Raw genomic sequence first — 27,134 nt, 5'->3', positions numbered from 1 at the left:
GACGATAAAAACACACGCGATAGGCTTGTCTCCTGTGTACTGATGTCCCTGTCTCTGCCTCTTCCACTTTTTCAAGCCATCTTTCACAGACATCGAAGTACTAAGAGCTACAAGACATGACCGGCGTGCATAAGCTAGCGCACTTGACAGAATGGGATATTTTTTTCTCCCTACACTGCATGTAAGTTAGGTCCGACAGCAGACTCTCCAACCAGCCTACACGGGACCGCCGGCCACGACAGCAATACCACCACGGCCGGCTTTCCGTCCTGTCTCTGTCGTTCTCTTCCTACAGACTCTCTCCGGCGGTGCTTGTTTCGCTTGTTTTTTTTTCTCCTCTCAAAGCCTACAAGACGACATCGGATTGACTTTTTACTGCGAGGACGCATCAGCAACACTTGATGTGTTTCCGCATGTTCCCTTTTTGAGACCTTCCCTTCCCCGTTTTCGTTGTCCGTTCTTCCGAGCCTTCCGCTTCTTTTCTCCTCTTATCACCATGGCAGCGCCATCCTCAATCAGTTCGGCTCCGATCCCGGAGCTAGGAGAGTTTATCATTGCGAACAAAGAGAAGCTTCGCAACACCGGCCAAGAATCTGAAATGAACAGGTAGGAAGGGTTGATTCAAGCAGACAGAATGAGAAGGCTCCAGGCGCAACAGGCTTGGTGAATGAAGATCAGGGTGTGTTGGAAAGCTCTCATGATAGCTGTTAGAATCTTCTTTCTCATCCTTTCGGAGGATTTGTCTCTCCCTTCATGCGCTCTCCCTCTGACTGACGGGAGATGCTCGGCCTGGTGAAGAGAAAGAGGAGAGAATGAGTTGCACTGCTTCTTCTTTCTCATTGATGTTAGGAGTAGGAAAAAAGCTAGTTCAGTGCGTATAGTCCATGTATCTACATTCTTCTCTTATCTAAGGCTTTCTACGAGAGTGAAGTGAAACAGTTTGATATCGCGGTTCTCACTGAATCTCTCCTCCCTCTCTTAGTTAATGTATGTAGACAGATGTCCTGCTTATGTGTGTATTCATTCCTTCACTGTGGAGAACCACGGAACAGGGCGATGGAACTCTATCATTCACTTATGCTCATTACCTCTTCTCTAGGAGAAGGGCGACTGTCCGTTTGAAGAAACAGGTGTATGGAAAAGAAGTGAATGTACCGAGACGTTCAGTATAGAAATCATACGCTTATGTATCCCCTAGAAGAGAGAAGGCGAGCTGTATCTCCGACCCTGTGGTGTATTTTCATACGTGAGACATTCTACGCTGTATATACGATACTACGCATCACTACACACACACACACACACACACACAATGAATACTCTCTTCTCGAGGAACAGTTGATAGCTTTCGAGTCTCTTGACTTTTCCTCCATCGTGAGGGGATGACTAGGGAATAGAAAGAGCTGCTCTTCGTCTTCTTTCTAGTAAACAAAACCACGATTTCCTGTATGGACGTTCTCCTGTTATATCTTAATATATACATACACTCAAGCTGTCATTCCAAAAAATTGTAAAGTGTACATAATATACAAGTCGTAACTTCTTTAGCTTTCCTTGCCCCTCGCCTCTTCCTTTCCTCTTCTCTCTCTCCAAGCCAGAGATGGGAATGTGTGGGATATATATATACATATGTATACCTAGATACCATACCTTTCCTTCGTTTTCTAGATCTTTGTCCTCGAAGCCTTATGACCTAGCTCTAAAAGAGCGAACTTCTCTGCACCTGTTGACTCCAACCTTCTTACTCGTCCTACTATCTATTCGAGATGTCTTTCGCTATACGGACTAGCCTCCTACCTCCTCTTTCTTTCTCTCTTACCTCTTTCTTTCTCTCTCTCTTACCTCTTTCTTCCTTCCGTATTTCTTTCTTTCTTGTCTCTTCTTTTTTTTTGAAAGGTTGTTGACAGCTATAAAGCTAGCGGCTAAGGTGGTGAACCGCGAGATCAACAAAGCAGGTCTAGGAGATATTTTGGGGGCGGCAGGCAATCAGAACGTTCAAGGAGAAGAACAGCAGAAGTTAGATGTCTTTGCTAATCATAAATTTATCCAGGTAAAGCCCTTACTTCTCAGTTTTCTATGTATGCTTCATCTCTTTCTTATGTTTCCATCTCTTGCTGTCTTGGGCGTGGGACAAGTTAAGACAAGGTATGTAGAGAGGATAGACTCCCCCCTCGAGTGTCTTTTCAGGTGTATGTAGTCGGGATATCTTTCTGTATACAAAGGAGGGTGAGGAAGGGAGATGGAGAGTCGATTCTCATCTCTTCAGAACGAACGATCTTCGATTCGCAAACAGACAGAGAGGTGGAGTGAAGGGAAAGAAAGAGATAGAAGGACCGAGTGGAGTTAAAAAGATAAAGAGATAGAGAGACTCTACGTGGATAGATCGTGTACACGCAGATGTGTAGACAGACATGTTCGTTTCTATAGGTGGGTGATGGCAAGTGAGTGTGGGCTGTTGTCCTTTTTCGTCTTCAGAGGAGTTTAGTTGCTTATCCATCTATAAATCCATATGTATGTATATAGGTGTCCTTCTACGCACCATCTCCATTTCATGTTGACCTTCCTCTTTATCTAATCGCTCCCCTGTTCTTCTGTATAGCGGTTTGTCTGTTGGAGAAAGCCTGTGTGTGTGTGTATCTGTAAGGCTGATGCTCTAGGAATTATCTGTCTTTTTCATCTCTATACATTCACATTCTTGCTTACTAGTCGCCCAATTTTAGTAGCGCGTATAACCGGAAGAGCTTACAGTGGGGACATATATATAGATGTAGATATGTGTACGAATATACATGGTGGCTCCTGTGTTTCTTTTCAGGCTCTTGTGAATCGTGAGGTAGTATGTGGTATATGTACTGAGGAGGACGATGACTTCATAGTAGTGAATAAGGACGCTCACTTCGTTATGCTCATGGATCCTCTTGATGGTAAGTACGCCAAAATGTAGGCAACAACTTCTCTCTTCTGTATCTTCTCTTAGGGAATGGAGACATGTAATAAGAGTGTGTTTCTATCATGACGTGTTGCTCTCTAGGATGTGGTGGGTAGACCTCTACATGCCGATCTCTGTATGTGTGTTGTATGGTGTGAGAGAGAGGGATGATCCGTGCAGAGAAGTATAGAGATAGACCCGTAGAGGAACCATGAATTGTCACGTGTTCCAGGGTGTCTACAGACAGACAGAGTCCATCTAGCGAGACACATAAACATAGGGTCGTATGATCTTGAAGGAAGGAAGGAGGAAATGCACTCTGAAACCGACGGAATCACCCTTCAAAGAATGATATGAAATACCTCGTCCTTACATAACCCTTCTTTCACGGTTTGCTAATGTATCCGTTCTCTCTTCTTCTCTATTCAGGCTTCGATTCTTCTTTCTTTTCTCTTCTTCTTATGGTTTAGAAGGTGTGTTCTCCGGAAGTTCATAGCTCAATTGTCATTCATCTGTCTCCTTCTGTTTTCTTCTTTCTCATCTCGTGTCTCTTCGTCGATTGTCTTCAGGTTCTTCCAACATCGATGTGAATGTTTCTGTGGGGACTATCTTCTCCATCTATCAGAGAGTCTCACCTCTCGGTACGGCTCCTGAGCTTCGCGACTTTCTTCAGCCCGGGAATGCTCAGATAGCTGCAGGCTATGTTCTCTATGGATCATCGACGATGCTGGTGAGAGAGGGGACAGGCACGCATACACGCAGTCTCCTCTTCTTTCTTACTTGGCAAGGAAGGAAGAGAAGGGAGAGGGACGGGAGAGAAAAGTAATCCCTTGACAGAGAGATAGATCGATACAGATTGAAGGATAGACGGTAGATGGATCAAGATAGATAGATCGATATGTAGATAGATAGGTTCTTCATGAAGGTGGTTGCCAGACAGATGCATATATTAAAGAGAAAGGGGGATGTAAACAGACGGCATAAACACTTTGGTGTATGTGTGCCAATATGTTTGGATATTGTAAGGAGTGTGCGTAGTACTCAGTGTACATACATTCATCCGTAGTCACGCATACAGTTGATGGTAGAGAGAAATTCGGGAACACCTGTCTACGTCTCTTCGAAAGAGAGAGAGGGTTTGACGGTTATTTCGTAGCGTAGAGTCACTGAGTGCGTATGTCTCCCTACTACCTTACACGCTCAGCGACATTTTTTGCCGATCTCTTTGTTTGACTTCATCTGCGTGTAGCCTTCGCTCTTCGGGTGTACATACACCACAGCCTACACCCCACTGCCGCGCGTGCTACACATGATCATCCAATCTTAGAGCGGAAGACAAATGTGTGAGTATAACACATTTGACAAAAAGGCTGGGAACGCTGCTTTCCACCTTCACACCGCTCACAGGCAGATAGATAGAAGATAGATCGTTTGCTTTCTTCAACAGCAAGAATGAAGAAAGGCGAGGTGTCTGTACAGAGAGAAGAAGAAATGAGTTTAGTGATCACCCTTCACATGGCAAGAGAGACAGAGACTTCTTTCTCAAACTTGATATACTTCTCTCTATTTCTTTTCTTGTTTCTCTTCATAATAACCAGGTGATGACAACGGGAGATGGTGTTCATGGATTTACTCTAGACCCTTCTCTCGGGACATTCTTCCTGTCTCATCGAGGCATGCGATTCCCGGTAACTAAACATGTCCTCATAGCTTGTTGTTCTCTCTGAGAGAATGAATTGCGTCGAGAGGTGACAGAGCGAGAGAGAAAGAGGGGACGCGTAGTGTTCTAGTAGAGGAGAAGTTAGTTGTGTGAGAAATGTAAAATCTCCTTTAGGAACATGAGATGAAGAAGACGAAGAAAAAGAAGAAAAGGAGGCATGTACGATGACTCCAGTGGCTCTTTCACGGGTGCGTCTAGAGCGTTTCCATCTACCTTGAATCGATCTAGCGACACATCTATCTACCTTCAATCTACCCATCCATGTATCTTTAATCTATCTATCTCTTATTATTTGGATAAGAAGCAAGATGCCTTTCTCTTTAGTGATTTTCATAGTGAGAAAGAAGTAGAAAAGAGAAAATGAAGAAGAAAACGGTTCACTCTAGAAGGACGATGTAGGTGGTGCCTTTTGTGTATTCATCTCTTACATCTTTGACGGTTAGGAGGTAACGTTGTCCTCGTCACCCGAGTGGAGGTGTATGTACAGATGTGTTTCTGTGTCTCTAGTTGAAGGAAGCGATTCTATATGATCAAGGTTGAAGATTATGCGTCTCCTTCCTCTTGTATACCTCGTGTATATACATAACTGCATGCAGTGTGAACTCTGACTGTGGTTCGCTTCGAGTTTGCTATACTGCTACCACTACTACGACTCCCCAATATAGAACAGTCACGACCGAGTGTATAGACACCCCTCCCCCACCTCATAAGGGGCAGGAGGACGGAGTGCAACAGGAAGGCAGACAAGGGAAAACCTTCTTGTGTGAAGAGATGATCATCACACGATAGTCGTCTACATACATGACCCTCGCATGATTTTTGTCACTGCGCACGTTGTTGTGAGGGAGAGAAAGAGAGAGAGACAAGTCGCTAGGTGGGCTTATGGCCTGGTGCGGCTAGTAGTTACAGCGTATCTCTCTCTCTACTGATAGCTCGTTGGATAAAATGATACAAAGAGAAGATGCAGAAACCACGACAAGTAGAAGTGGGGAGAAGTGTGGAGAGGGAGCGAAAGAAAGAAGTAGACTCTATCACTGAAAGTCTTCCTGTAGGAGAATGATGACTGCATTTCATTCTGGCTGATCCCTTCCGATTCCCTCACTTGTTCTTTCTTTCTTTTTGATAATATCTAGATGGTTTTCTCAGCCATCAGGGGGAAGAAAGGAGAGGCGAAGAAGAAGCCCTCCTTGTCTTCCTCTTACTCTTCATGCACTTATTAATGTTGTTGTGGTTGCTACGATTGACGTATCTACCTACGTGTGTCTGCCTAACAGCTCCATGTACCTGTCGCTAACCTGTCTATGTATCTATCTGTCTGTCTGTATCTCTTTTTCTTTAATCTGTCTTGAATGGTGTATATGTATGTATGTGTACCTTTATTAGGCGAAGGCGAGGATCTACAGTGTGAACGAAGGAAACTACAAGGCCTTCCCTGAGGGTGTCAAAAGATTCCTTGAAGAATGCCACGATGACAAGGTCCGTCAAACAATACAGGAAAACACTTTCTATCTATCTCTAGTCTATCTTTGATCGATCCATCTATGCATCGTTCATCTCTGTATCTGTCTATCTGTCTTTGATCGGCCCATCTATTATCTGTCCGCGTATCGAATAAGCCATATATGTATATGCGTCAAGCACACATGGCCTGATTCTGCCGCCTTCCTGGTTCTGATGAACGGCTCCGTTTATAAGCCGAATGTGTGTATGTATATTCTACACAGAGACAGGATTGGAAACAACTGGGAAGATGAAGAATGGTTCCATTACCAGCCACGTGCGAATCGAGAAGAAAGAATCCATGAAAAGAAAAAACTTCTGGCACTCTTAATTGCGTTCTCAGCTGTCCTTTGATGTGTAGAGCACTTCAGAACAAATATATACATGTATAGATGTATCTAGGCATTCTACGGAGGCGGGGTACTAAAAGCACGCCATTGACAAAGGGAGCAAGGGGTGTAAGCGTAACTGTCCATATAAAACTAAAGGATGGCAGAAGCACTCGAGAATCTTTCTTCCATTCTTTTCTTCATCTCTCGTAGAAAGCCCAGGTGTCGTTGTTGTCTCCGTTGTTATGATTCTGGTGATCGCCCAATCATCATCCAGCTGTGTTCTTTGCCCATGTCTATTTCTATCTTGCTTCTTTTCTCTCGATCTGCCTCTCTGTTTCTTTCTCCCTGTTTCTCTTTATCTGTCTCTCTTTCTATTACTCTCTTTTTCTCTATCTGCATTTGCATATTTTCTCTGTCTCTTTGCTTCTTTTAGAATGGGCCTTTCTCTCTTCGTTACATCGGAAGCCTCGTTTCGGATTTCCATCGTAATCTCTTACAAGGAGGCATCTATCTCTATCCGCCGACTAAAAAAGGTATGACAGATAGATAGATAGTTAGTTACATAGATCGATCATAGATAGATAGAAAGGTAGCGGAGCATCTACAGACAAGAAGGAGAGGGAAGATAGAGGAGAGATCATGATATCCACGCACAAAAGGCCGCTAGGCAGAGACAAGCGGCGAAGGTGTGTCTGTCCTTCGTCTTCATCTGTTTTCTGGTGCATTTGCTTTCTCTCTCCCTCAGTCTTGACGTCAACTTTTCTTTCCTCTTCACTTCCACCCTGCTTACTAGTGTTCTCTAGTCTCACCTATCGCTGCTGCGGACTGCGGTGCTCTACGTATACGAGTAGAAGGAGTAGTTCGTGATAGCACTATGGGAGTTGTAGATATATATCTACATACGCTGAGGCTGTTGATGCTTATGGTGTGTTGCTAATGAGAAGGTATGAAGGAGGTAATGTATATCCCTATATATATATATATATACATCTATTTGTTCAGCAGATCATCTAGAAGAGAAAGAGTGTCGCTTGAAGTTATTTCACAACTGATAGAAGAAGCAAAAGAAGGCAGCGGAAGCGAGTTGTCTGTGGCTGGTCGCTGCTTGCACGGCTGATGACGAGAATAGGATAGAGAGATACATAGATAGATTGGATAGATAGATAGATTAAAGACAGATAGATGTTTTACAAGTCTTCGATGCTTGTTGGAGACTGTCCACTTACAGCATATCAGGTTATTCTCCTTTTCGAAGACGGTACACACAGTAAAAGATGGATAGGTAACGGCGACTATTAATACGATCTTCTCTCTAGATGATACATGGAAGGAACAATTGAGTCTCAGCGTTCATTTCAGGCTGGTTGATGTGTTTCTATTATCTATACTTCTCTAGGAAAAAGAAACGAGACACATGAGTTCTAATCCTTGTTTTGTTTCTCTTCTACTTCCTTTCTCTTCATACGCAGAACGACGAAGAGTGTATGAGTGACTGACTGTGCTCTGTTGCCTCTGTTCTTTTTTTTTCTTTCGTTTCCTTCTTTTCCTCCTTCTTCTCCTCCCGTTACTTCTTTTTTCCCTTCCTTTGTCTCTGTCTTTGTTTGACAACAGATAAGAAGGGAAAGCTCCGTCTCTTATACGAAGCAAATCCTATGGCCTTTTTAGCTGAGCAAGCAGGAGGTAAAGCGACGGACGGTTTTGATCGTATCTTGGATATCCAGCCAACGGAACTACACCAGAGAGTTCCTTTAGTGGTCGGGACAGACTTCCTTGTGGATCGCGTTGATAAGCTCATGGGTGAATACAGTCCTGAGTGTCGCCTCCACGGCGACACTCTCGTTAAGAACGGGGCTAAGAGCTCACAGCAATCCAACGGGACAGGAAATGAATAAAGAAGAAGAGAAGAGGAAAGAAACAACGACAAGAAAAGAAAGATGTGGCAAGTCGTTTGTCTCTGCCGCTCTCTCGGTCTGTCTTCATCTTGAAAGAAAGATCTTGTACGGGGAGAAGAAGAAGAAGATGGCGACGGTGTGTCTTTTGCAGAATGGAAAAAGGAGAAGAAAAACTGTCAACTTTGCGTTCAGGAGGAAGTCGAGTGTAGTGTGTGTGTGTATGCGGGTAGGCGCGGGTGTTCGATGAGGTGAGAAGGATGGTAGAGGAGAGTAAGAAGGGGTTTTTTTTGCCTTTTTGGATCACTGGTGTGTGCTTGAAGACAGTATTGAAGAAGAAAAAAGCAGAATGAGGAAGGGAAAGAAGAGAAAAAGACACACGAAGAAGTTGAGAAACAAAAGGGGAAACGAGAAGACGAGGAGAGGATAAGAGGAGTAGAGGGAGCTCCTGTGTGAATGATGGTGTAGATACCTACGTCATATGTCGATCTTCTATAGGTCGTGCTGTCTTGGTTTTTCCTTCGTGTGAAAGAAATGAGAGAAGAGTCGCCAGGGTTCTTCTGCTACGAAGACATCATTAGAGAGAGAGAGATTTTCTTGAGGTGGAATGCCGTGGATTCCCTCATGGTTCCTCAGCCTTGAATATTCACCATGAAGGAAGGTGGTAGATCAAGGATTGTAGACATCGTCTTGATTGAAAGAGTATGAGGCGAAGGACGGGGGAGAAAGAGAAGTTTTGGAGAAGGAAGAAGCCTTTCCTTCTCAACATGGAAAATGAGAAGTACCGCTGAAAAGACGAGAGAGACTCCGACATAAAGAGATATACATATGTAGATAGTGTGCTTAGGACTTGCTGCGTGTACCTCCTGCCATGTATCAGTTTGTGAAGAAGAAAAGGAGAGAAGAAATTCTAAGAGTTTCTTTTTCTTCAGCTTGAATGGGACACCCAGAAGAATGGAAAACTCTCTGTATATCGGTCTGAAATAGTCGGCATCTCGACAATCTATCTATCTCGAGATGGATATGTAGATGCAGATATCTCTGGTTAGGTGGTGATGGGAGGTGTAAAGTATGAGAGAAGATTTCGGCTGTGCAATGTGTGGAGTGTCTGTGCGGACGTGTGTAGTACGTACAACCCCGTTCATCACCTCGGGTGAGTGCTGTATGTATTTGCCTAGCAGACGTTCCCTGGTCTCCGATACAACAGTCCGGAGAGAGAACTTCTTCTCCGCTTCCACAATCACACCGGCTCTCTGTCTAGCGTCTTGCTGTGGTCCATCCACCCCGGTCACGCCCAAGCTGATTGCAACAGGCTGCGTTCTGTCTGACAGGACACATCCATGCGTTCTTTTCGCGAAATCTTTTGCGAGAGAAAGAAACGCAGTCAACCGTGTCAGTGAGTTTAGGGACCATTACTGCAGCTGCCGCATTCTTCTTCTCGTTCTCTCGACGAATGGGCAAAGAGGATGTTCTTCGTGGATTCCGGTTCCGAAGGAAGACTGTCTTTTGGTACACGTGAACTGATTCGCTGACTCCTAACGGTCCCCACAGCAAGGTTGGATCTGTTTCCCGCAGATCCAACCGTGCTGGAAAGAAAACTAGCGGAAAAACTCCAACTTCTTTCTCCTTTACAGCGGTACTGAAAGGTTCAGCTATCGATAGATGACTCACTTCTCTTCAGTTTCGCTCGTATTTCGGTAGTACTCATGAAGCAGCACCGACACTCGAACGCGACTCACAGTCCATTGACCCACGCACTCACTACACTCGTGGCTAGCCCTACACATGCTCTTACTGATGACCGCTGACCACGCATAGTCAAGTCCAAACCCCCTCCGTTTCCACAGCGCTAGTGGTGAATTTCTCTGATTCCTTTAGCTGGTCACGAACTTCTTGCTTGTTAAAAACACCGGGTCACACAGCTCCCCCTCTTGCTGTTGCGCTCTCTGTTGAGGCCCCACGTTTCGCTAGTCATATAGTTCATTGTCAGCTAGCCAGCGCACCTCTCTCGCTGGGCTGGCAGCTCGCATTTCATCTGTCTCCTGATCGTCTCCTTTCACTGCATACGCCATCCAACTCTTTCACCTTTCTTCGTCCCTGGAATGTGGGTCGGCTTACAGCTGGAAAGCAGCTTTGGGGTAATCACGACTTCATGGGTCCGAAGACACTATCGGCATTAAGCATCACACTTGGTCCACCTTGAACCTCCAAACATATCTTTCCGCATGAGACCAGTCTCTGGCACTCTGAGTCTCTTAGGTGCACCGATCCGTAACTCTGGATTCGTCTCTTCTCATGTAGCCTTGAATTCACGAACATTCTCTAAGGAACACAAAATACTGTACACTTGATTTGAAGAGTAGGCCACTGTTACTTGATCTCGAACTTTATTTTAACGGAGTATAACCTGTGAATGCGTTACCCATCGAGTTGAGAGTGCACTTATTCATGAGAAAGCATACCACGTCTCTTGGTATGTTTTTCGATTCCACGAATTACCTTACATACACAAGCTGATTAATCTGATCTGCGTTGTGTACCGTGACTGAGTATTCATGGGCCAGAGCCAAATCTCCGAAAAACAACACTCGTCAGCTCACATTTACTTCTCTTCGGGACTGTTCCACTTCTGGTTCCAACGACAGAACATGAAACACAGAGCGTTCTAGCCTACATGAAGGGCGGCGGCATCTTCATGGTGTAGGCATTCTTTCCAATCCCGTCTACTGGATCGAGTAGTCCGTTCGACTGAAGTTTCGAAGCTTCAGATGGAGAGAAAAGTGTCAGTACACGTGATAGCACAACAAAACTCTTTGGCTCACGTGGAACGGGGGTCGCTGGTCGCCCTCTCCTCTCAGCATCCGCACCTCTTGAGCTTCTTGAGCCTGGCTGGCTCGTTGGCGAGTACCTTCAGCTTGGAGAAGAAGATTTGCCGGGGCGTAACACCCTCAATCCGGACGTCCGACAGACATGCCTCGGTAGACCGTGCCCAATGACTCTGTCAATATGGTGAAGCTGCCCTGCGGCATGTACAGAAAAGAAAACCACCTCTGGACAAAAAAGAGGATTGGACGCGTCTTCTTTTAGGCCTCAAAACCGGTGAACGCTAGAGTAGCTCAGTTGTTTGATTCCCTTCGTTGTGGTAAACCATGCGTCTCAAGGTGGCACCTGCTGACGGGTAGTTGAATACCGGGTCTTCAGTCCATCTGCCTCCAAGCCTCGCCTGTTGATAAGCTATCCTCGTAGATGACGAAACCGGGGGCGGTCCTCCAAGTAGACGTACACCTTCGAGTACCAAACTCTAACCGAACTCTTCTACATTTGAAGATTATGGAGTGCGCACGGGCTGAGCCCGTTCTTTGACATACTGATTCAACTGCAGGGGGTACCTATAGAAGATTGACCGATCGAGACACAAGATTCACGACAGAACTGCGGCAACGTTTGTGCAAAAGCGGTGAGAATCACATCGTAAGCATCTCTTCCTTGAGCAATACAGGACGCTAATTCACTCCATCCACTTCACGAAGGAACCAACGTGTAGGTAACGGCTATAGCAACCCCCCCTGTCCTTCTCGTACCGTCCTCTAACCGAACCCTTCTACACTTGAAGATTATGGAGTGCGGAAGGGGTAGACAATTCTTTGGCATAGCGATTCAGCTGCACGGGGAACCTGAGGCAATTTTAAGCGATCGAGACACAAGATTTACGACGGAACTGTGCCAGAGTTTCTGCAGAAGCGGTGAGAATCACATCGTAAGCATCTCTTTCTTGAGCAAGACAGAACGCTAATTCACTCCATCCACTTCCCGAAGGAACCAACGTGTAGGAAACGGCTATAGCATCACCCCCAGTCCCGACACTGATGACTGGGTAGATCGGGACTGTTCGCCACCTTCCTCGTTTCTTCGACTGGTTCTCTCTTCTCCATCTGGTCGTTCTCCGGCTGGCTTCTAATCTCAATAACCATCTGAATGTCATTGTCGACTGTCGATGGTCTCCCCCCGTGCTCTGTCATATCCAATCGCACCCAGGGCTTCTTTCACCACCAGAGTGATTCCGGAGGGTTCTTTCCTTTGCCTCGACCTCACGTCTTCTTTTAGGCTTCCTTCTCGCATTCTATGCGGTTCCGGCTTCCAACCCCTTTGATTACTGTTTCTTTTTGCCCCTAGCTTCCCAGTAAGATATGTTTTGGGTTTCGATCAATTCCCTCCCATTCTTTGCAGAAGGCTTATCTGTGTTGCTGAACTTGAAATTCCGCTTTCCTCTTCTTTCTTGTTTTCTTTCTGTGGCTCCTTTCGTCTCTTCGGCTTGCTATTCCGGTTCATATTTGGCTGCTCACTGCAGAGTACATCACCTGTCGAGAAGGTAGCCAATTGAGAATCAATCCACTGCAGAAGCATGGGATCCCGGTGGACGGTGATATCTTTTTTTTATTCCCGGTCTTCATCTCCGTCATCCCTTCTAAACCTATTACCGGACACCCGCCCGAGTGCCAGCTGTGGCCCATCCTGTTCCCCCCGAAAACTCCGGACCAATCTCTCACCGCAAGGGACCAAATTCGCTTTAATCAAACAATCATAACCCAAGACAATCTCATTGTCTATAGCCGCAATCAACAGAGTCTGGAGAATTGTCTTGCTCCCAATCTGGATTTCCACATCTGGTATGCACTGAGACGTAGGAATTGCTTCACCTGTAGCAGAATAGAACACTTCTTCGACATGCGCACGCCGTACTGGCTTTCTGAGAAAGCGAGCGTGCTTCAAACTCACGAAGCTTGCGCTAGCCCCCGTATCCAGTAACGCGTTCCAAAGTCGTCCTGCTATCATAAGGGGCACAGTTGGTAGCTGTGTAGACCCACCCTTGGTTACGCCCCAAGGGAGTTGAACAGTCCGTACTTTCTCTGGTCTATCTTCGCATCTGGAATCACGGAGCGCTGCCACGTCGCTGACAGCTACAACTAGGGCTTTCGAGTCTTTGCTTCTCCTTTTGTTTGCGGGGCCGAGCACCGAAGAGTCTTTGAACGTCTCGTGTATTATCTCCGCGTCCTTAGCAAGATCATCAACTCTCTCTTGCTCTGCAGTGAACGATGGCACGAAAGTCCGCCCAGGTCCCTTGTTTTCCTCCGTACGTCGGTGCCCCTGTGTATCTGGCGTCTCTCTCAGCCGGCCATTTAACAAACTGAAGCGCTCCCACACTCTATTCAGTTCGTTGAGCTTTCTGGCAAACCTGTCTCTCCATAGCGTTCCAGAGCTACGCGGGCCTTCTGCTTCTTCCCTGTCTTTCTTCACATATTTATCCAGATAGCGAAGATGCTTTCTGAGTTGTTCTTCCATTTGTTCGCACAGTCGCAGAAGGACCTGGCATCTTAGTCTTTTGTGTCCCTGATATTGTTCACTTTCTGAATTTTCGCTGTGTCTAGCGCGCTTTCGCCCCCAGCCGTGCTCGCTAGACTTCTCGTCTTCATTTTCCTCTGACGAGTCTTCAGCAACTCTCTTACCACTTCTGGTAATCACCATAGAGGATTCTCGAAGATCAGATGCTCCTGCCGTCCTTTTGCTTTTATGGACAACTGCATCCGCGCTCACAGCCGTTGCTCCCTTTGTACCCCGGCTCCGTTGAGTGTCCAGACATCTTGTCCTTTTGCTGACGGGTGCTGCACTTTTTCTCCCTCTCAAAAGATCTTGACCCTTCTCTTTTCCCGTCACGTCTTTCCTCTTCTTGATGCCGGACTCCATACCTGCTAGCTTCACGATGACTCTGATTGCCGGGAACCGTGCCCTCTCCCTTCTAGCTCCAATGAATCTTGATATCTAAGCTGGAAAAAAAAACTACAGCGATTGGCTCTACCAACGTTCTACACATGAAAGGCTAAACACCCTCGGAGAAATGACGACTACACCAAGGTATTCAAAGGTTTTTTACCACTCTTGCTATCAATTCGTGTGAGATGAAGGTCAGCGGTAGACTGCAGAGTTGCATCCCAGGTAAGAGTTGTGCTTGGCCCAAGCACGCATGAACACACGGAGGGACACTTGTATTTCGAGTGAAGCCACTGCACGAAGGACACGAAATTAAGAGGGCAAAGTCCAACCGCACGGCTCTCCGGTTGGTCCTAGATGTCTTCCAAGAGCCTTCACCGGTTGATACAAAAAGCTATGTCTCCGGAAATCAGACGACCAGTGAGGAAGGGCCAAGCCTTCCCTTCTTCACTGGTCGTGCCCTTTACATCGGTTCTGACTCCAGCTTCTAACTGTCAAGCTGTTCGAGCCTGCGCCTTCAAAAAGTCCGTTCCTCGACTGGTCCTGTTTCTTTTCTGCGTCTTTATCCGAGTTGGTGGTGCTCCTCTCCAGCTTCCAACAGTGAGTCTCCTCGGAGCCCCCTGAGACCTGTTTCATCTTCGCCGTCGACCCGGTTTTCTTGGCGCGTCCTTTTTAAGCCTGTACGCGCGCCTTCAGGTTATTCTGAGGCTGGCCATCTCTCGGGATTCCGCTTGTACTTTCCAAAGTTTTAAACCCTAAACCCTACACCCTAAGCAATCGCGTGATCCTAGCTTCCACTAAGACACGGCGCTGGGCTGGTGAACGAGGCCCCAGGCCTCTTCCGCTTCGCACATTGCGATTCAAGAAGACACGCCTGTTACCATTCCCTGTGAGTGACCTTTGCTTCTTCCTGTGTTGTTCTTTTCTCTCTTAGGTCTTCCCCAAGGCTCTCTGCCGCGTCGGTACGAACTGGGCGATCTTCGTAAGCTGACACACAATCGCGAGGAGTGTGTACAAAGCTCTGGAGATCAGGCATCTTCACTCGGAGAATCCTCTCGGCTTCAAGCCCGAAGCCATGCGGTCTTCGCTCTTTTTTGGGCCCCGACCTGGAAATGGACTCGATAGTTGCGGGTGGAACTCATCACGTGGAGCGTTTCGGAGTGCTCTCGCTAAAGAGCTTGCTCGATAAGCCAGGGACTCATCACTGGCTTTGTTTTCAATCCGTTGGCTCTCTCCTTCCGTTTGTCTTCATTCTGCTCAACACCCTCGAACTCCTTTTCTGTCGTTTCTCATTCTTCAAGCCATGAAAAGACGTTCACTTAGTCTTCAAGACCACTCCGGGACCCTCAGATCATCGGTGGCGCACGTCCGGACGATCTGTTTGGACGGTCATCCGCTACTTCAGACTTCAGATCGGAGAAAGATGGCATCCTAATACTCCACATTTACTATTTTGCAAAGTACGAGCTTATGTTCCTTTATATACAGGACAGTTGATTAAGCTTATTTAGTAGGACCAGGGAGTGTCGCAGCCTTCTACAATCCTATGTGCGCGTTTCATAGAAAGTGTCGCTTCTGCTGGGGAGGCGGGCCGTTTTCTGGTGGAGTGGAATGGTCACAGTTTGAGGTCTTCGCGGTGGAGAGTGGGCGGCTATCCTGCAAGATGTTTTCTGCGCATCCTCGTTGACGTGGCTTGTGCCTGTTCTTTTCTTCGGCGAAGGCATCTTTCGCGCTACTCGTCGCATGGCAATTGCGGGTCATTAGATCTAGCTTGCTGGGTTTTTCTCTCCATGGTGTAAGAGCCCCGCCGACAGTCAACATCCGTTTGCAACGCTCGTTAGTCCGCTACCGGCCGAGTCGCTCGTTTGCGCGCAGGGACCGATCATTGAGCCAGTGGGAAGTGGGTGCTCTGTCTTTGTCGTAGTTGGGGCCGAGCACTCGAAGAAAGAGTGACTGATTACCTGACCCTTAGCGGAATCCATGGCCAGACATAGAGTCAGACGCTCATGGTCCGCGGAGCACGTGGAGCGGCACTACGGAGTCCGAAGGTTGCGTAGTGACTCGGGGATGCCGTCCCCGAAGGCTGCGGCGTGACCCGGCCAGATGTCATCGAGAGTTCCGGAGTGACCTCTACAGGTGCTACTGAAAGTTGCGGAGTGAGAGACGTTACTGGATGTTGGGCACTATTTTCAAGGGATGCCACCGAGAGTGGGCACTGCCATGGGGGTTTCTTCGGGTTCTCTAACGCAGGTGTACGGGCTCACTTGTATTCCTGGCCACACCGGTTGTTTTGTGGGGTGTCTGGATGGTGGCTTCGGCTTTTTCTTCACCCTGGTTTTGACTCCGCCGGCGTGATGAACTTTCTTTTTAAAAGCCCGGTGAGCTTACGCTCGACCTCGGAACAGGGTTGGCTGTCACTTAAAGCTGCTAATGGTAAACCGAACTATATTTTGTCCGCACATCCTTCAATAAAACTTGGCCTTTCTGGTCTCTTCCACGTAACATGGAAGTTCTTCAGTGGTTACCTGAAAATCACACTGCACGCACGTATGCAGTGGGTGGTAACCGGCAGGGTAAGAAATGAATAGAAAAAGACCTATCTCAGCGTCGTTATCCCCTCTCTGCTGTCCGCTGTCAGAAAAAAGTGGTAGTTAGTTTTTTCGATCGTTAGTACTCTTCACCAATCGAACTTGTACGGAGACAGCAGGTTGCATGCGCCCAAACGGGAGAAAGAAATAGCGAGACACTACGAACACAGAGAATCTTTTCCTCTCTGATATCTTGTTTACTGTTACTTGAACAAGACTGCTGGAAGAAGATGATTGCAGTGAATCCGCCTATCATAAACAAACTGGAAGTAAAGCTCTCAAGTAACACGGCACCGCCGTGACTCCTGTAGGAACGTTAGATCCGGGGCGCCGTAGCTACACTGTCTAGCACCCCTTGACAGTATAAATGCGGGTGTGAAAGAAGAGAAACGGTACACACACCACAAGTCAAACGTATCAACCTCTTCCTCCACGGGTGTACATACCGCTTGACTTCCTTAGAGTAGGCTTTGTAAAATGCAAAACTCATATCCTGGTGATATGGACTCGAAACCATTGAAGGGAAGGGCTCCAGATTTCCTTATGCTTTCAAGACTGCTCGATGGAGACACGAAAAGAACTGCCAAAGCACGTGCCTGGATATGCTTGCAGGCAGTGCGGTAGTTATTTAAGTTCAAGATTTCATTCTTTCCATTGTTGCCGACTCTTGAACACATGAGCTCCATGTTAACAATAGGTCAAAAAATTGCCAAGAGAAGACAAAAATCCGCTTTCGTAAGAAACTTCGCACAGGACTCACGTACTAGAAAAGTAAAGACAAGTCGGTGGACGACTGCAGCCTAGTCTACGACAGTCGCCCTTGTATACTTCTTCCCTTCTGACAGATCATGATCATATGAGATGCGCTTTTTCGCGCATCTTCCTTTCTTTCGGTGCCTTAAGCCCAACAGAACGGAGGATGGAAAGAGAGACCCTAGCACATCGGAGGTCGCAGTAGGAAGTTAAAACCGAAAAGAAGGGTCAGTCCCACCATTCCGCTCAAGTGTATATACACCCGTCACGTTTTTCCACCTGCTGCCTAGGGTGGGATCAGCATATCCTGATTCATTACATAAAAAAGAGAGGCCAGGGTCTCCGATCTGATCATATACAAACCAAATGCTGGAGACTTCTGGACAGTCTCTTTCAAATAGTTTGACTTGACAAAAGGGAACCGATGATCAAAACTCTAAAAAGTTAGACCGCTGGACAGATTAGCCTCGGGACTAATCGGCCATTTCACACACCCACACCGCAGCACCTTTCGGGAGATCCTGTTCTGGACTCTACGCCTAACCCGGTGTGTGTGGTTTGTGTTGACAAAAATCTTCCGTTGAAGCAAAGGAAAGAAAAAAGAAAGACTAAGGAAGTTTCTAAAAAGTAATTCTTGATAAGGATAGCAACAGTCTGACACAGATATATCTTCTCCTCCTCTTCGGCGGTCTTTATGGTGACGGGGGGGACGCAGAGAGAAAGATACTCGTCGTTCATTCTCTCGATCAACAGCCTGCCTTCCACACTGTTACAGAGCTGTGAGACAGCGATACGATGGATGTACACTTGAAACAGCCCTGGTCTCACATCTCAGCGAGAATTGCTCTGAGATCCTTTCAGTTCACAACGCGCTATCTCTCTCTTCCCCTCGATAACACAAAAGCCGTTTAAGGCTTTCCTTCTAGCGAATGACATGTTACGGCTCCTCACACCATTGATTTGTACAGAGAATATACATACACATATATATCGCTGGAAGGCCCAAGGGCGGGAATCCACGTCCTCGGCGAAAGAAAACATGCCCGAAGATGAGCTTTTCCGAATTTCTAGACTTTCTCTACACCTCATATAATCCTTAGTCGAGTCTTACACTTCGGAAAATACCACCTTTGTCGTGTCTCCGTCTTTTCCTGTGAAACAGCCATCTTCCTGTCCATCTATCTTTATGGACAGAGAGATACACGTAGATACACACACGTATGTCTACATATAGATGTTGACCGAGAGAAGATCCGAGTGATCAGTCAGAAAGTCATGTATCTCTCTACATACATTCCATGTACGATGAGGTATGACGCGTAGCTCTTTCTTCCAAGTATCCTTTGATGCTTCACTTATATCCTGTAATGATAGTCAGCTTTAAACCATTATTCTTCACTGCCCTTTCTCATCCCCTCTTTCTTGACTCTTCTCTTAAGCTTCCAAACCAATACGTCTATTTGTATATTTGAGAAAGAAGAAAGAAAGAAATCGAAAGAAACAGCCGAGGAGAGCCAGCAATCCAATAGAGAATCCTATATCTGTATTCGAGAGACCTCCATACGAACTAAGAAGTGTATCGTTTGGGATATCACCCCAGCGCTCATCAGGATGAAACTGATTCAAGGCTAAGGCTGAGTACGTATAGTAAACACATGAGATGTACTGTATCCATCGTATCCATGCCTGAAACAGAGAACGGAGAGAAAAGAAACAACAGATCAAGAGACAGAGATACAGACAGAAATCTTCGAGAAGAAAGGCCTGCTCCACAGTCAGGTAAGTTCATACACAAAACAAGAGGCGGACATCGATGGTACCATCCTACACATGAGTTGAAGGTAGACAGAAGATCTCTCACATAGTACGAGGTAGGCACCGTCCAGACCCTCCAAGACTTACAGTGTAGAGAGAAACAGGAATATAGACATCGAGGCGCATACGCTACCATGCTCGTTTTTCTTTCGCACATAGAGACAGAACAGAGAGAGACGCAGAAGAAAAAGTTCTCACGGACACAAACATGAACAGTTTCGTACACATGCAAGAACAGGTAGGGGGGGATATACTCGTCTGAGACGTACGTATGATACACTCACTCTATACAAAAGAAAATGCATGCAACCGACATGACACATATACATACAAACATATAATGCATCCATGTATAGATGTATGCACGCGTAGAACACAACTTTACGTATACAGCTGTCCTGCATTGTTTGCTTTTATCTTTCTCTTTTCTTTTTCCTGCCTCCCGCTCTCTTCACAGGACTTCTCTCCTGAAATATGGAACTAGAACCCTTCAGAAAGGAATGTCTACGTGACTCCAGCAAAAGAAGACCGAGAGAGAGATTAGAGTCGGTTCGCACATCGATGAGATACTCTAGAGACCGGAGTCATGTCGTGTTCGAATGAGAAACAGTAGTGAAAGAGAAAGAGGTGGGGATCACTTACAGGGATATCTTCAGATCTAGTGTAAAACCCTCCGACGAGGACGAACACAAGGAGAACCATCGGAGCGACTGCCTGGGCGACAGCGATACGCGGTGCTGATGCAAAGGAACATAAAACGAAAGAAGGTAGCACGCCATATCAGAATGGCCAGACTTGTTTCTGAGATAGCACTCTGTTCTCACATGCTTGTTCACCTGGATACAGGGCGTGTATATCTATCTATCTAGATATACGACGTAGATATACACGCAGATACAAGTATGTAAAAATACATATGTGTAAGGAGCCACACGCTCCACCTCGGGAGACTGACAACCGTCTATGGTACTCAGCCTAGAAGAACTAGGTACATACTAACGGATACGAACACATACACAAGAGTCAGAGTATTTCGAGAGATGTCGTGCTTGTGTACAGACAGCCATGTGCGGAAGGCCAGAGGTCTATGTGTGTGTACAATACACTTCGTAGAACCGAAAACGCACTCTTCTTGTTGATGAGTGATACTATGCGTGGAGAGTCAAGGTATATACATAGATATAGAGTATGTCGTCTGTCCGTGTATCTCCTCCGTGTTTCTCTTTTCCAAGCTGCCTACTGTGAAACGCCGCTAGGCAGACGGTTGGCTGGACAGATATCGATACTACAGAGTGGAACGAGAATAGAGACAGAGACAGAAAGAGAGACCAGTCCTCTCCTTGCATGAGATCTTTCGGTTCAAAGACTGTTACAGGGTTTCACATGCAAACAATACGCCGGAGCTGTCACTAGCCCTTGAGTATACAAGACCTCATGATTATACACACGTGCATACGTATTTTCTCTAGGTGTGCTGCACGTACAGTCGGTTCAGTCAGAAGTAATAGCTTACATCCTGAGGATACACAAGCAAGGAGGGATGCAGAAGCGAAAACGGAAAGCTGGCCGATCGCAAGGAAAATGAGAAATCGCCATACATCCGAATATAAGCCTGAAGAGAAACCGACAACAAGAACAACAATACAAACGCGACTCCCAGAGAAGCTCGTTCTAAGCCCTTCAAGCCACTCTCCAGTCCAGTCTTGGAGAAGCATGCATGCCACCACGTTATCGCGGCAAAAGACATCAGCAGTTTTGAGAAAGCTAATACTGAGGAGATAGGTCCTTCTACATAGACGGGCTAATGTAAGAGAAGAAACCTCGCGTTTCTTCGTAGTCACTCCCTGAGTAAAACGAAGAGTCCCTTTGTTGCCATTGAGAGTTAACGAACAGTAAAAGAGGAATAGAAAACGCATGCATGCAGGAGAGGAGAAAGAAAAGAAGGCCTTGGCCTGGTGAAAGCTCTCATCTCCTTTTTGTTTCACTCGTCATCCTTGCCTCTCTCCCTATACATACGCATATGCAGTGCATCCACTGGAAGCGTCTTCTGTATACTTGGGAAGCAGAAGGAAGAAGAAACTTGTCTCTTGCTATACTCCCCAAGGCACGGCCCCCTTGAGCGTTTCAGATATCAGTGACCTAGGACCACAGCAACAACTACTACAGAAGTTCTTACCCAGTCAGGAGTTACCTACATACGTACGTACACACTACTTATAGACCCCCACTATCTCCTTGGAGACGGCAAGCATGGGAGCCACTTAGTGCTACCTAGCCCGCCAGCTAGGCCGATAGCTGTTCTGTACTCATATCCAGTCTACCTACTGTTGCCTACGTCAGCGTCGTCGTACTACAGCCAATACAAAAGCAGGGAAGTGTGCCAGCCTCCGAACACATATACAGATACATATACCCTATCGGACATGAAGAGGTGTATTACCCTAAGGATACACCTCGTCAGTCTCCTCCATTGTCTACTATTAAAACCACTATTATTACTGTCTGTGCCTATCTGTATGTGTGTTCCTCTCTATACGCTGTTACGATCGAAGAGAACTTCCCATTTTCCTAGGTGACAAGAGAGAGAAAGAGAAGTTTCTTACCATACATCCAGTAAGCGATAATCATAAGACATGTAAGAGGTGTATGCTGAAAAGGAATGTTCGCAAGGGACTTAGCCACGAAGTAGGCAGAGGCAGAGTAGTTCCCGTTAGCTGTATCTCTGATAGATTTCAGATGAAAAAGAAAGAAAGAAAGAAAACAGCAGAGAAGACAGAAGAGAAAAAGCAACTTGAGGGATCCAAGGTGTTCTCCCTCTTTTGCCTTTACACACAATACGACGCAAGGTGAGAAGAACAGAATTCAAGTCCTCTTTCTCGTCTCTTGGATATGACTGATTTACACATACAACACCCCTCATACATACATACACTTCATCTACAAGCCCTAGAATACATGGTCTTCGCGACTAGACGAAGAACTCCTGTCCGTCACTAACACCCTCATAAACAAGATAGAGACAATCCACCGATACTCAAGGCAGATTACGCATCTGCATGCATATGTATGCATGGAGGGGGTCTTCGTGGATGTATGAAGAGCAGATGAATCCGTCCTACAGGATAAAGGTATACGAAATCAAGATGAGTATATGAAAATGAGCTTTTCGTGAAGTCACATAGTCAGGCGATCAAGATCCTGATCTTTCCTCCAGCAAAAGGCGTCCTGAAGACAGCTGTATGCACGAGAGGAGACAGGGAGCACTCGGCAAAAGGAAAAGAGCAACGTCCCCTCACTTCCTTCAGACACGCAAGAAGTGATACAGACTGCTCTCTGACGTTTGCGCTCTCGTTCTATCCGGCATTCTTATTCTTCTTCTCTCTTCTTATAGCAGGCGCCTCCCATTGTATACAGTGAGAGGAAGGGGTAGATTACCTATAGAAATAGACAGTCTCTAGGTACGAGGCCTTTTAAAATCGAGAAGTTTATCTGACCTACCTATTGAAGAGTTCTCTATCTTCACAGAAGAGAACAAGAGAGTCAAGAGGGCTGAAGGTGAACTGAGAGGAGAGGAAGAAGAGGATTCCGAATGTATTCCTTGCAGACTCAAACTTCTCCCCTTGGCCGGGAATGTTGAAGAAGATGACTCCTAGAGAGAATGATGGACGACACAAACAAGAAAAAGAAAGAAGCTAGCTCACATTATGAGGTGGACTTCCTTCAGTCGGAAGTTCGCCCTGAAGTGGATACAATCCATTCCCTCATGAAAGACACCAGAAGAAAACAGAGTCTACTGAGTGCATGCACAGAAATCTTACAGATATAGGTAGAGAGATAGATAGGCATATGTAGAGATGTGTACATGGGCAGGTATCATGTACTCTTCTACAGACACATAAAAGAGGGTAAGCAACTACAAGTACGTTGCTATATATGTACACACATGTGAACAGGTATACAGGAAAGTACTACAGATAGGAGAAGCGCGTGGGTCAGGCGAATAGTATAGTCTCAATAATCTCTCTACTCGCTTTAATATTTTGAGGGTGTCTTCCTGGGAAGAGAGAGACAGAGAGATGTGCAGAACGCACGAGGGAATGCATGCACTGCATAAACGAACTGATTGATGGCGGGACATTTCCGCGGGAGAACCGCCAGCCGTGCCTCCGAGCAAAAGACCACAAGACACGCAGGAGACGATCGCTTTGATACAAACTTACACTTTCATGTATCTATACACGTCGGCTTACTCTCCCACGTAGGGGTAGATAGCTACATGAGACGATGAGATGAGAAGACGCGCTAGAAGATGAGGAATTAGATTTACAGAAGATGTACACATGAGCGGAGACTTGGTCGCAGGTGGGCACCCAAATGCACATCTACGCATGTATGAAAAGACAAGCAGGCAATCATACGGATACTCCATAGATGCTATTGCCATAGATGCAAGATAAAGCCAGTGAGTGAAGATGGAGAAGAAGAAGAAGTGAGAAACACACCGGAGATAATGCCGAGAAATATATTCAAGCCGAGTTGCACAAGAGAACTCATAGGATTGCGAAAGAGGTTAAGGAAGTTGATCTGCAACAGAACCCAGACTTCTCTCCACCAGTCCGTCCTGTAGATATCAGAGAGAGAGAAAGAGAGAAAATGCTCCTGCCTTGTTGCTTACTGAAAGAATCACCCTACCTTGGACATATCCGTATATCTACACATGTATGTCTACTCAGCATGAAGAACTCCTGAACGAAGCCTGAGTTTGACACCGTAGCTTCTATTTTTTCGTTAGATGATTGATCTTCATTGTCTCTGTCCTACCGCGTGAGCCAGCACTAGCTACAATTCGTGGGTACTGCATAATGCTAAAGATCTATATGGAGATACCTTAAACTTCATCTCGTCTGTGACAGATGGTTCACATGATTAGAGAAACAGCTATACAGGTCGCTACGCCATCTGCTCTCTTTCTCCTCAGACGAACACGACCCACGCCTTCACCCATTGCTCTACCCTCTGATAGACGTACGCGTGGTCCGTATACGAGATAAATCCCAGGCTTATACAGGCTACGAACCCAGTTGTATGTAAAAGTTCCTGTACACATTCTAAGTCCTTGATGTAGGCGCCTATCATCTATAATTTTATGTCGTCAAGCATTGTCTACAGACGAGACACTTCACAGCTCTCCTCTACCCGAACATTGAGAGACATTAGACACATCACTGGCTAGCCACATCTAGACATGCCGTATGCTTTGATCCTACCATCCACGTCTTCGAGGAATAAGTCTTCCAGCACCTGCTCCGATCATTCTAGCGAGTTGTAGTTGGCTACTACGTCTTTCTTTTTTCCCTCTCCCTTCCGCTTCCTTGTCTCCAAAGACGTCGTCGAGAGCCAATTCGATCTCCTTTTTCACTTCACGTCGATTCTCACTCTGAGCGTAAGCATCTACAAGGGCCCTAACATCTTTTTCAGCAACAAAGACACGATGGATTTCTCCCTGTTCTTCGGCATCTAGAAAAGCACCACCCATTCCCTCTGGTCTCCATGCCCCCCCGGTATCTTCATCGTCATCGTCTTCTTCATGATCGCCTTCTCCAGCCTTTCTCTTCTTCTTTCTGTGAGGATCTTTCGAATGATGGACCATGCCTTCAGACATAGCAAGGGATGAAGCGACCGAAAGGACAGAAACAGCCTTTCTCATCTCGATACCTGACCCTGATCCTTTCCAGTCTCCAAGAGACGCCGAATCCCATCGAGCAAAATCACTATCTTCTCCACTACCTGTGCGTTGTTCAAGCGCCCCGGGCCCCCGATGAGGATGGTAATGTCTGGAATTCGGATGAACATGACGAGGTGGATCTCCTTTTCCCCCTCCTTGTAAAGATGAATGAGGCGAGGAGAAAGAAGAAGAAACAAGTCCTTCATCGTGTTTACCTTCTCTATCAGTAGAATACCCAGTCGCACGCACATCACCGTAAGGAAGATCTAGCCACAGAGGCCCGCGTCCTCCTCCACCTCTTCCTCCCTCTATAGACGTGGTAGGCCATGACTTCTCTAGATCTGAAGGAACAGGAAAAGAAATGCGATCTGTCGTTCTGAGACGAGCTAGACATGAGAAAAGAAAGGATTCCACAAGTATCGTTGGGAGAGAGAGAGGGATAAGTACAATCATTGGAACCCATGCAGTCTTCCTTTTACTTCCCATCTCTTCTTTCTTCAGCTTACCTTTCTTATCATCTTTCATCGCCCTGTTGTCACCTTCCTCAAACCTCACGTCATACGAGAGAGAAGATGAATGAGCCTTGACCTTTCCTCGTAGGTCTTCAGAACAAAAAAGAGCTTCATTTCTTTCTCCCTCGACTCCTCCACTCTCCCCATCTAGGCCCGCTACCCCTCTGCGCTCATGTCTGTGTTCTTCATGGTGTATTTGCTCGAGCTCAGCTTCGAGCTGAGACTGCGCGTCGAGAGAAGCGTCAGACTGGGGACAGGCAAGAGGGGCACCCGCTGAGATGTTTGTAACGGTAAGGAGATCCAAAATAAAATCTGCGGGGTTGAATTGAGGGGGACAGTGGAATCCTCTCCTTGCAAAGTATGACACACATCTCCTTGCTGGGCCTTGATACACAATGCGACCTTCAAACATAAGAATGAGACGATCAAACATGGCAAATAGCTGAAAAGAAACGGACGCACACATAGAGAGACAAGAAACAAGTTAGCAGAGAGGGAGAGAAGAACAACGGGTGGGGGGGAGATAACAACAACAATGGAAAGTACAGGAGAGACGAAGCACAAGAATGTCAAGAGACTGAAGACAGAGAAAAGTCCAGAGAGACGAGCAGACTTCTTCCGCTTTCTTCTTCTCCACATGCTGCCTGAACGGGCCGTTGTCATGTGTGCATCTGCGTCCGACATAGAAGAGAGGGTGAGTTCCAGTCAGGCACTCCAACATGAAAATAGAATAGACACCTCCCTCACGGTCATCCTGGCGATGAGGAGAATGTATCGTAATTCAGACTGCCTGTTCTTCTGTTTCACCTTACCTTCTTGCCTGTCCTATCCTGCCTTTGCTGTATCATCTTCTGCCGAGGAATCCTCTTACCTGACTACGAGGTTGATGTATAGTGCAGACGATGGTCCTCCTTCCCTGTCTAGCTAAGCGTAAGAGAAGTTTCATTGTCTCAAAGGCCAGGGCTGCATCCAGCCCACTTGTCGGCTCATCTATACACACATAGGAATCCACAGCCTTAGCGAGGTTAACACCATCCGTATTATGCCCCACACGGGGGAGTGGGTCTGTGTACTGTGAGATACAGGCAGACCAAACAACGCTCCATCCAAATTTCAGCTGGTTCGTGCAGGTCTAGTCATGAAAGACAAAAAGGAGCTATAGCACGGACAGCGACAGACAGAGTGACATGTAGATACAAATGTGCGAGAGCACCCAGCTCTACGGGGAGTTTTAGAGGACGTGGATGTACCGAGACCAATAGAAACAAAGATGAAGAGTGTGAATAACGAACAGAGATAAGGGCATGCGTAGGTAGACACGTGGCCATTCATGAATAGACAGATTCATCGGGATCATTGCAAAGAAGATCTTCGTCGATCAGACTCAGCATGGCCGTGGTCGGGGTACCTTACAGAAAGTCCGCATGAGAGGAAAGAAACAATCCCGAAGAACAAGACGAAAGACTAGAACAGGCAAGATACCTCACATCAAGCCACCACTTACCAAGAAAGATGAGAGAAGGATCATGGAGAAGCTCTACAGCAAGGGCAAGGCGTTTGATCTCTCCCCCACTTAGACCTTTCTGAGCACTCCCTCCAACTCTT

The 27,134-nt window shown here is 46.5% G+C and overlaps 3 protein-coding genes across 3 annotated transcripts in view; 1 reads left to right on the top strand and 2 right to left on the bottom strand.

The window, feature by feature from the left end:
- The first annotated feature begins 110 nt into the window (after positions 1-110).
- Positions 111-9,560, top strand: CSUI_000032 (fructose -bisphosphatase). The gene is made up of 9 exons (XM_068060267.1): positions 111-181; positions 296-606; positions 1,897-2,050; positions 2,816-2,924; positions 3,499-3,659; positions 4,528-4,617; positions 6,033-6,125; positions 6,915-7,014; positions 8,093-9,560. Exons 1-9 carry the CDS (start codon positions 152-154, stop codon positions 8,371-8,373), a joined length of 1,329 nt encoding a protein of 442 aa, XP_067927760.1. The 5' UTR covers positions 111-151; the 3' UTR covers positions 8,374-9,560.
- Positions 9,561-17,097: 7,537 nt separating this feature from the next.
- Positions 17,098-19,163, bottom strand: CSUI_000031 (uncharacterized protein). The gene has a single exon (XM_068060266.1). It carries the CDS (start codon positions 18,213-18,215, stop codon positions 17,964-17,966), a length of 252 nt encoding a protein of 83 aa, XP_067927759.1. The 5' UTR covers positions 18,216-19,163; the 3' UTR covers positions 17,098-17,963.
- Positions 19,164-19,934: 771 nt separating this feature from the next.
- Positions 19,935-27,134, bottom strand: part of CSUI_000030 (atp-binding cassette g family transporter abcg107) — a gene marked incomplete at its 3' end in the record, with an annotated part of 12,104 nt that continues 4,904 nt past the window's right edge. The window contains exons 3-10 of the mRNA XM_068060265.1: positions 27,034-27,112; positions 26,401-26,519; positions 24,560-25,971; positions 23,795-23,913; positions 22,791-22,941; positions 21,896-22,014; positions 20,806-20,904; positions 19,935-20,029 (exon numbers count right to left, since the gene is read on the bottom strand). Coding sequence (XP_067927758.1) covers positions 19,935-20,029; positions 20,806-20,904; positions 21,896-22,014; positions 22,791-22,941; positions 23,795-23,913; positions 24,560-25,971; positions 26,401-26,475 — 2,070 coding nt within the window. The remainder of the gene's footprint in view (positions 20,030-20,805; positions 20,905-21,895; positions 22,015-22,790; positions 22,942-23,794; positions 23,914-24,559; positions 25,972-26,400; positions 26,520-27,033; positions 27,113-27,134) is intronic.

Source organism: Cystoisospora suis (genome assembly GCF_002600585.1).
Source record: "Cystoisospora suis strain Wien I chromosome Unknown contig_18, whole genome shotgun sequence".
NCBI lineage: Eukaryota > Apicomplexa > Conoidasida > Eucoccidiorida > Sarcocystidae > Cystoisospora > Cystoisospora suis.
Note: the sequence above shows the minus strand (reverse complement) of the source record. Positions and strands in the feature narration are given on the sequence as shown.

Excerpts from the sequence above, each read along its gene's own strand:
- CSUI_000032 (XM_068060267.1), top strand. The coding sequence starts at position 152 with ATGGGATATTTTTTTCTCCCTACACTGCAT. Across the intron at positions 2,925-3,498 it reads GCTCATGGATCCTCTTGATG|GTTCTTCCAACATCGATGTG; the intron begins GTAAGTACGCCA and ends GATTGTCTTCAG. Across the intron at positions 4,618-6,032 it reads ATCGAGGCATGCGATTCCCG|GCGAAGGCGAGGATCTACAG; the intron begins GTAACTAAACAT and ends TACCTTTATTAG.
- CSUI_000031 (XM_068060266.1), bottom strand. The coding sequence starts at position 18,215 with ATGAACGACGAGTATCTTTCTCTCTGCGTCCCCCCCGTCACCATAAAG.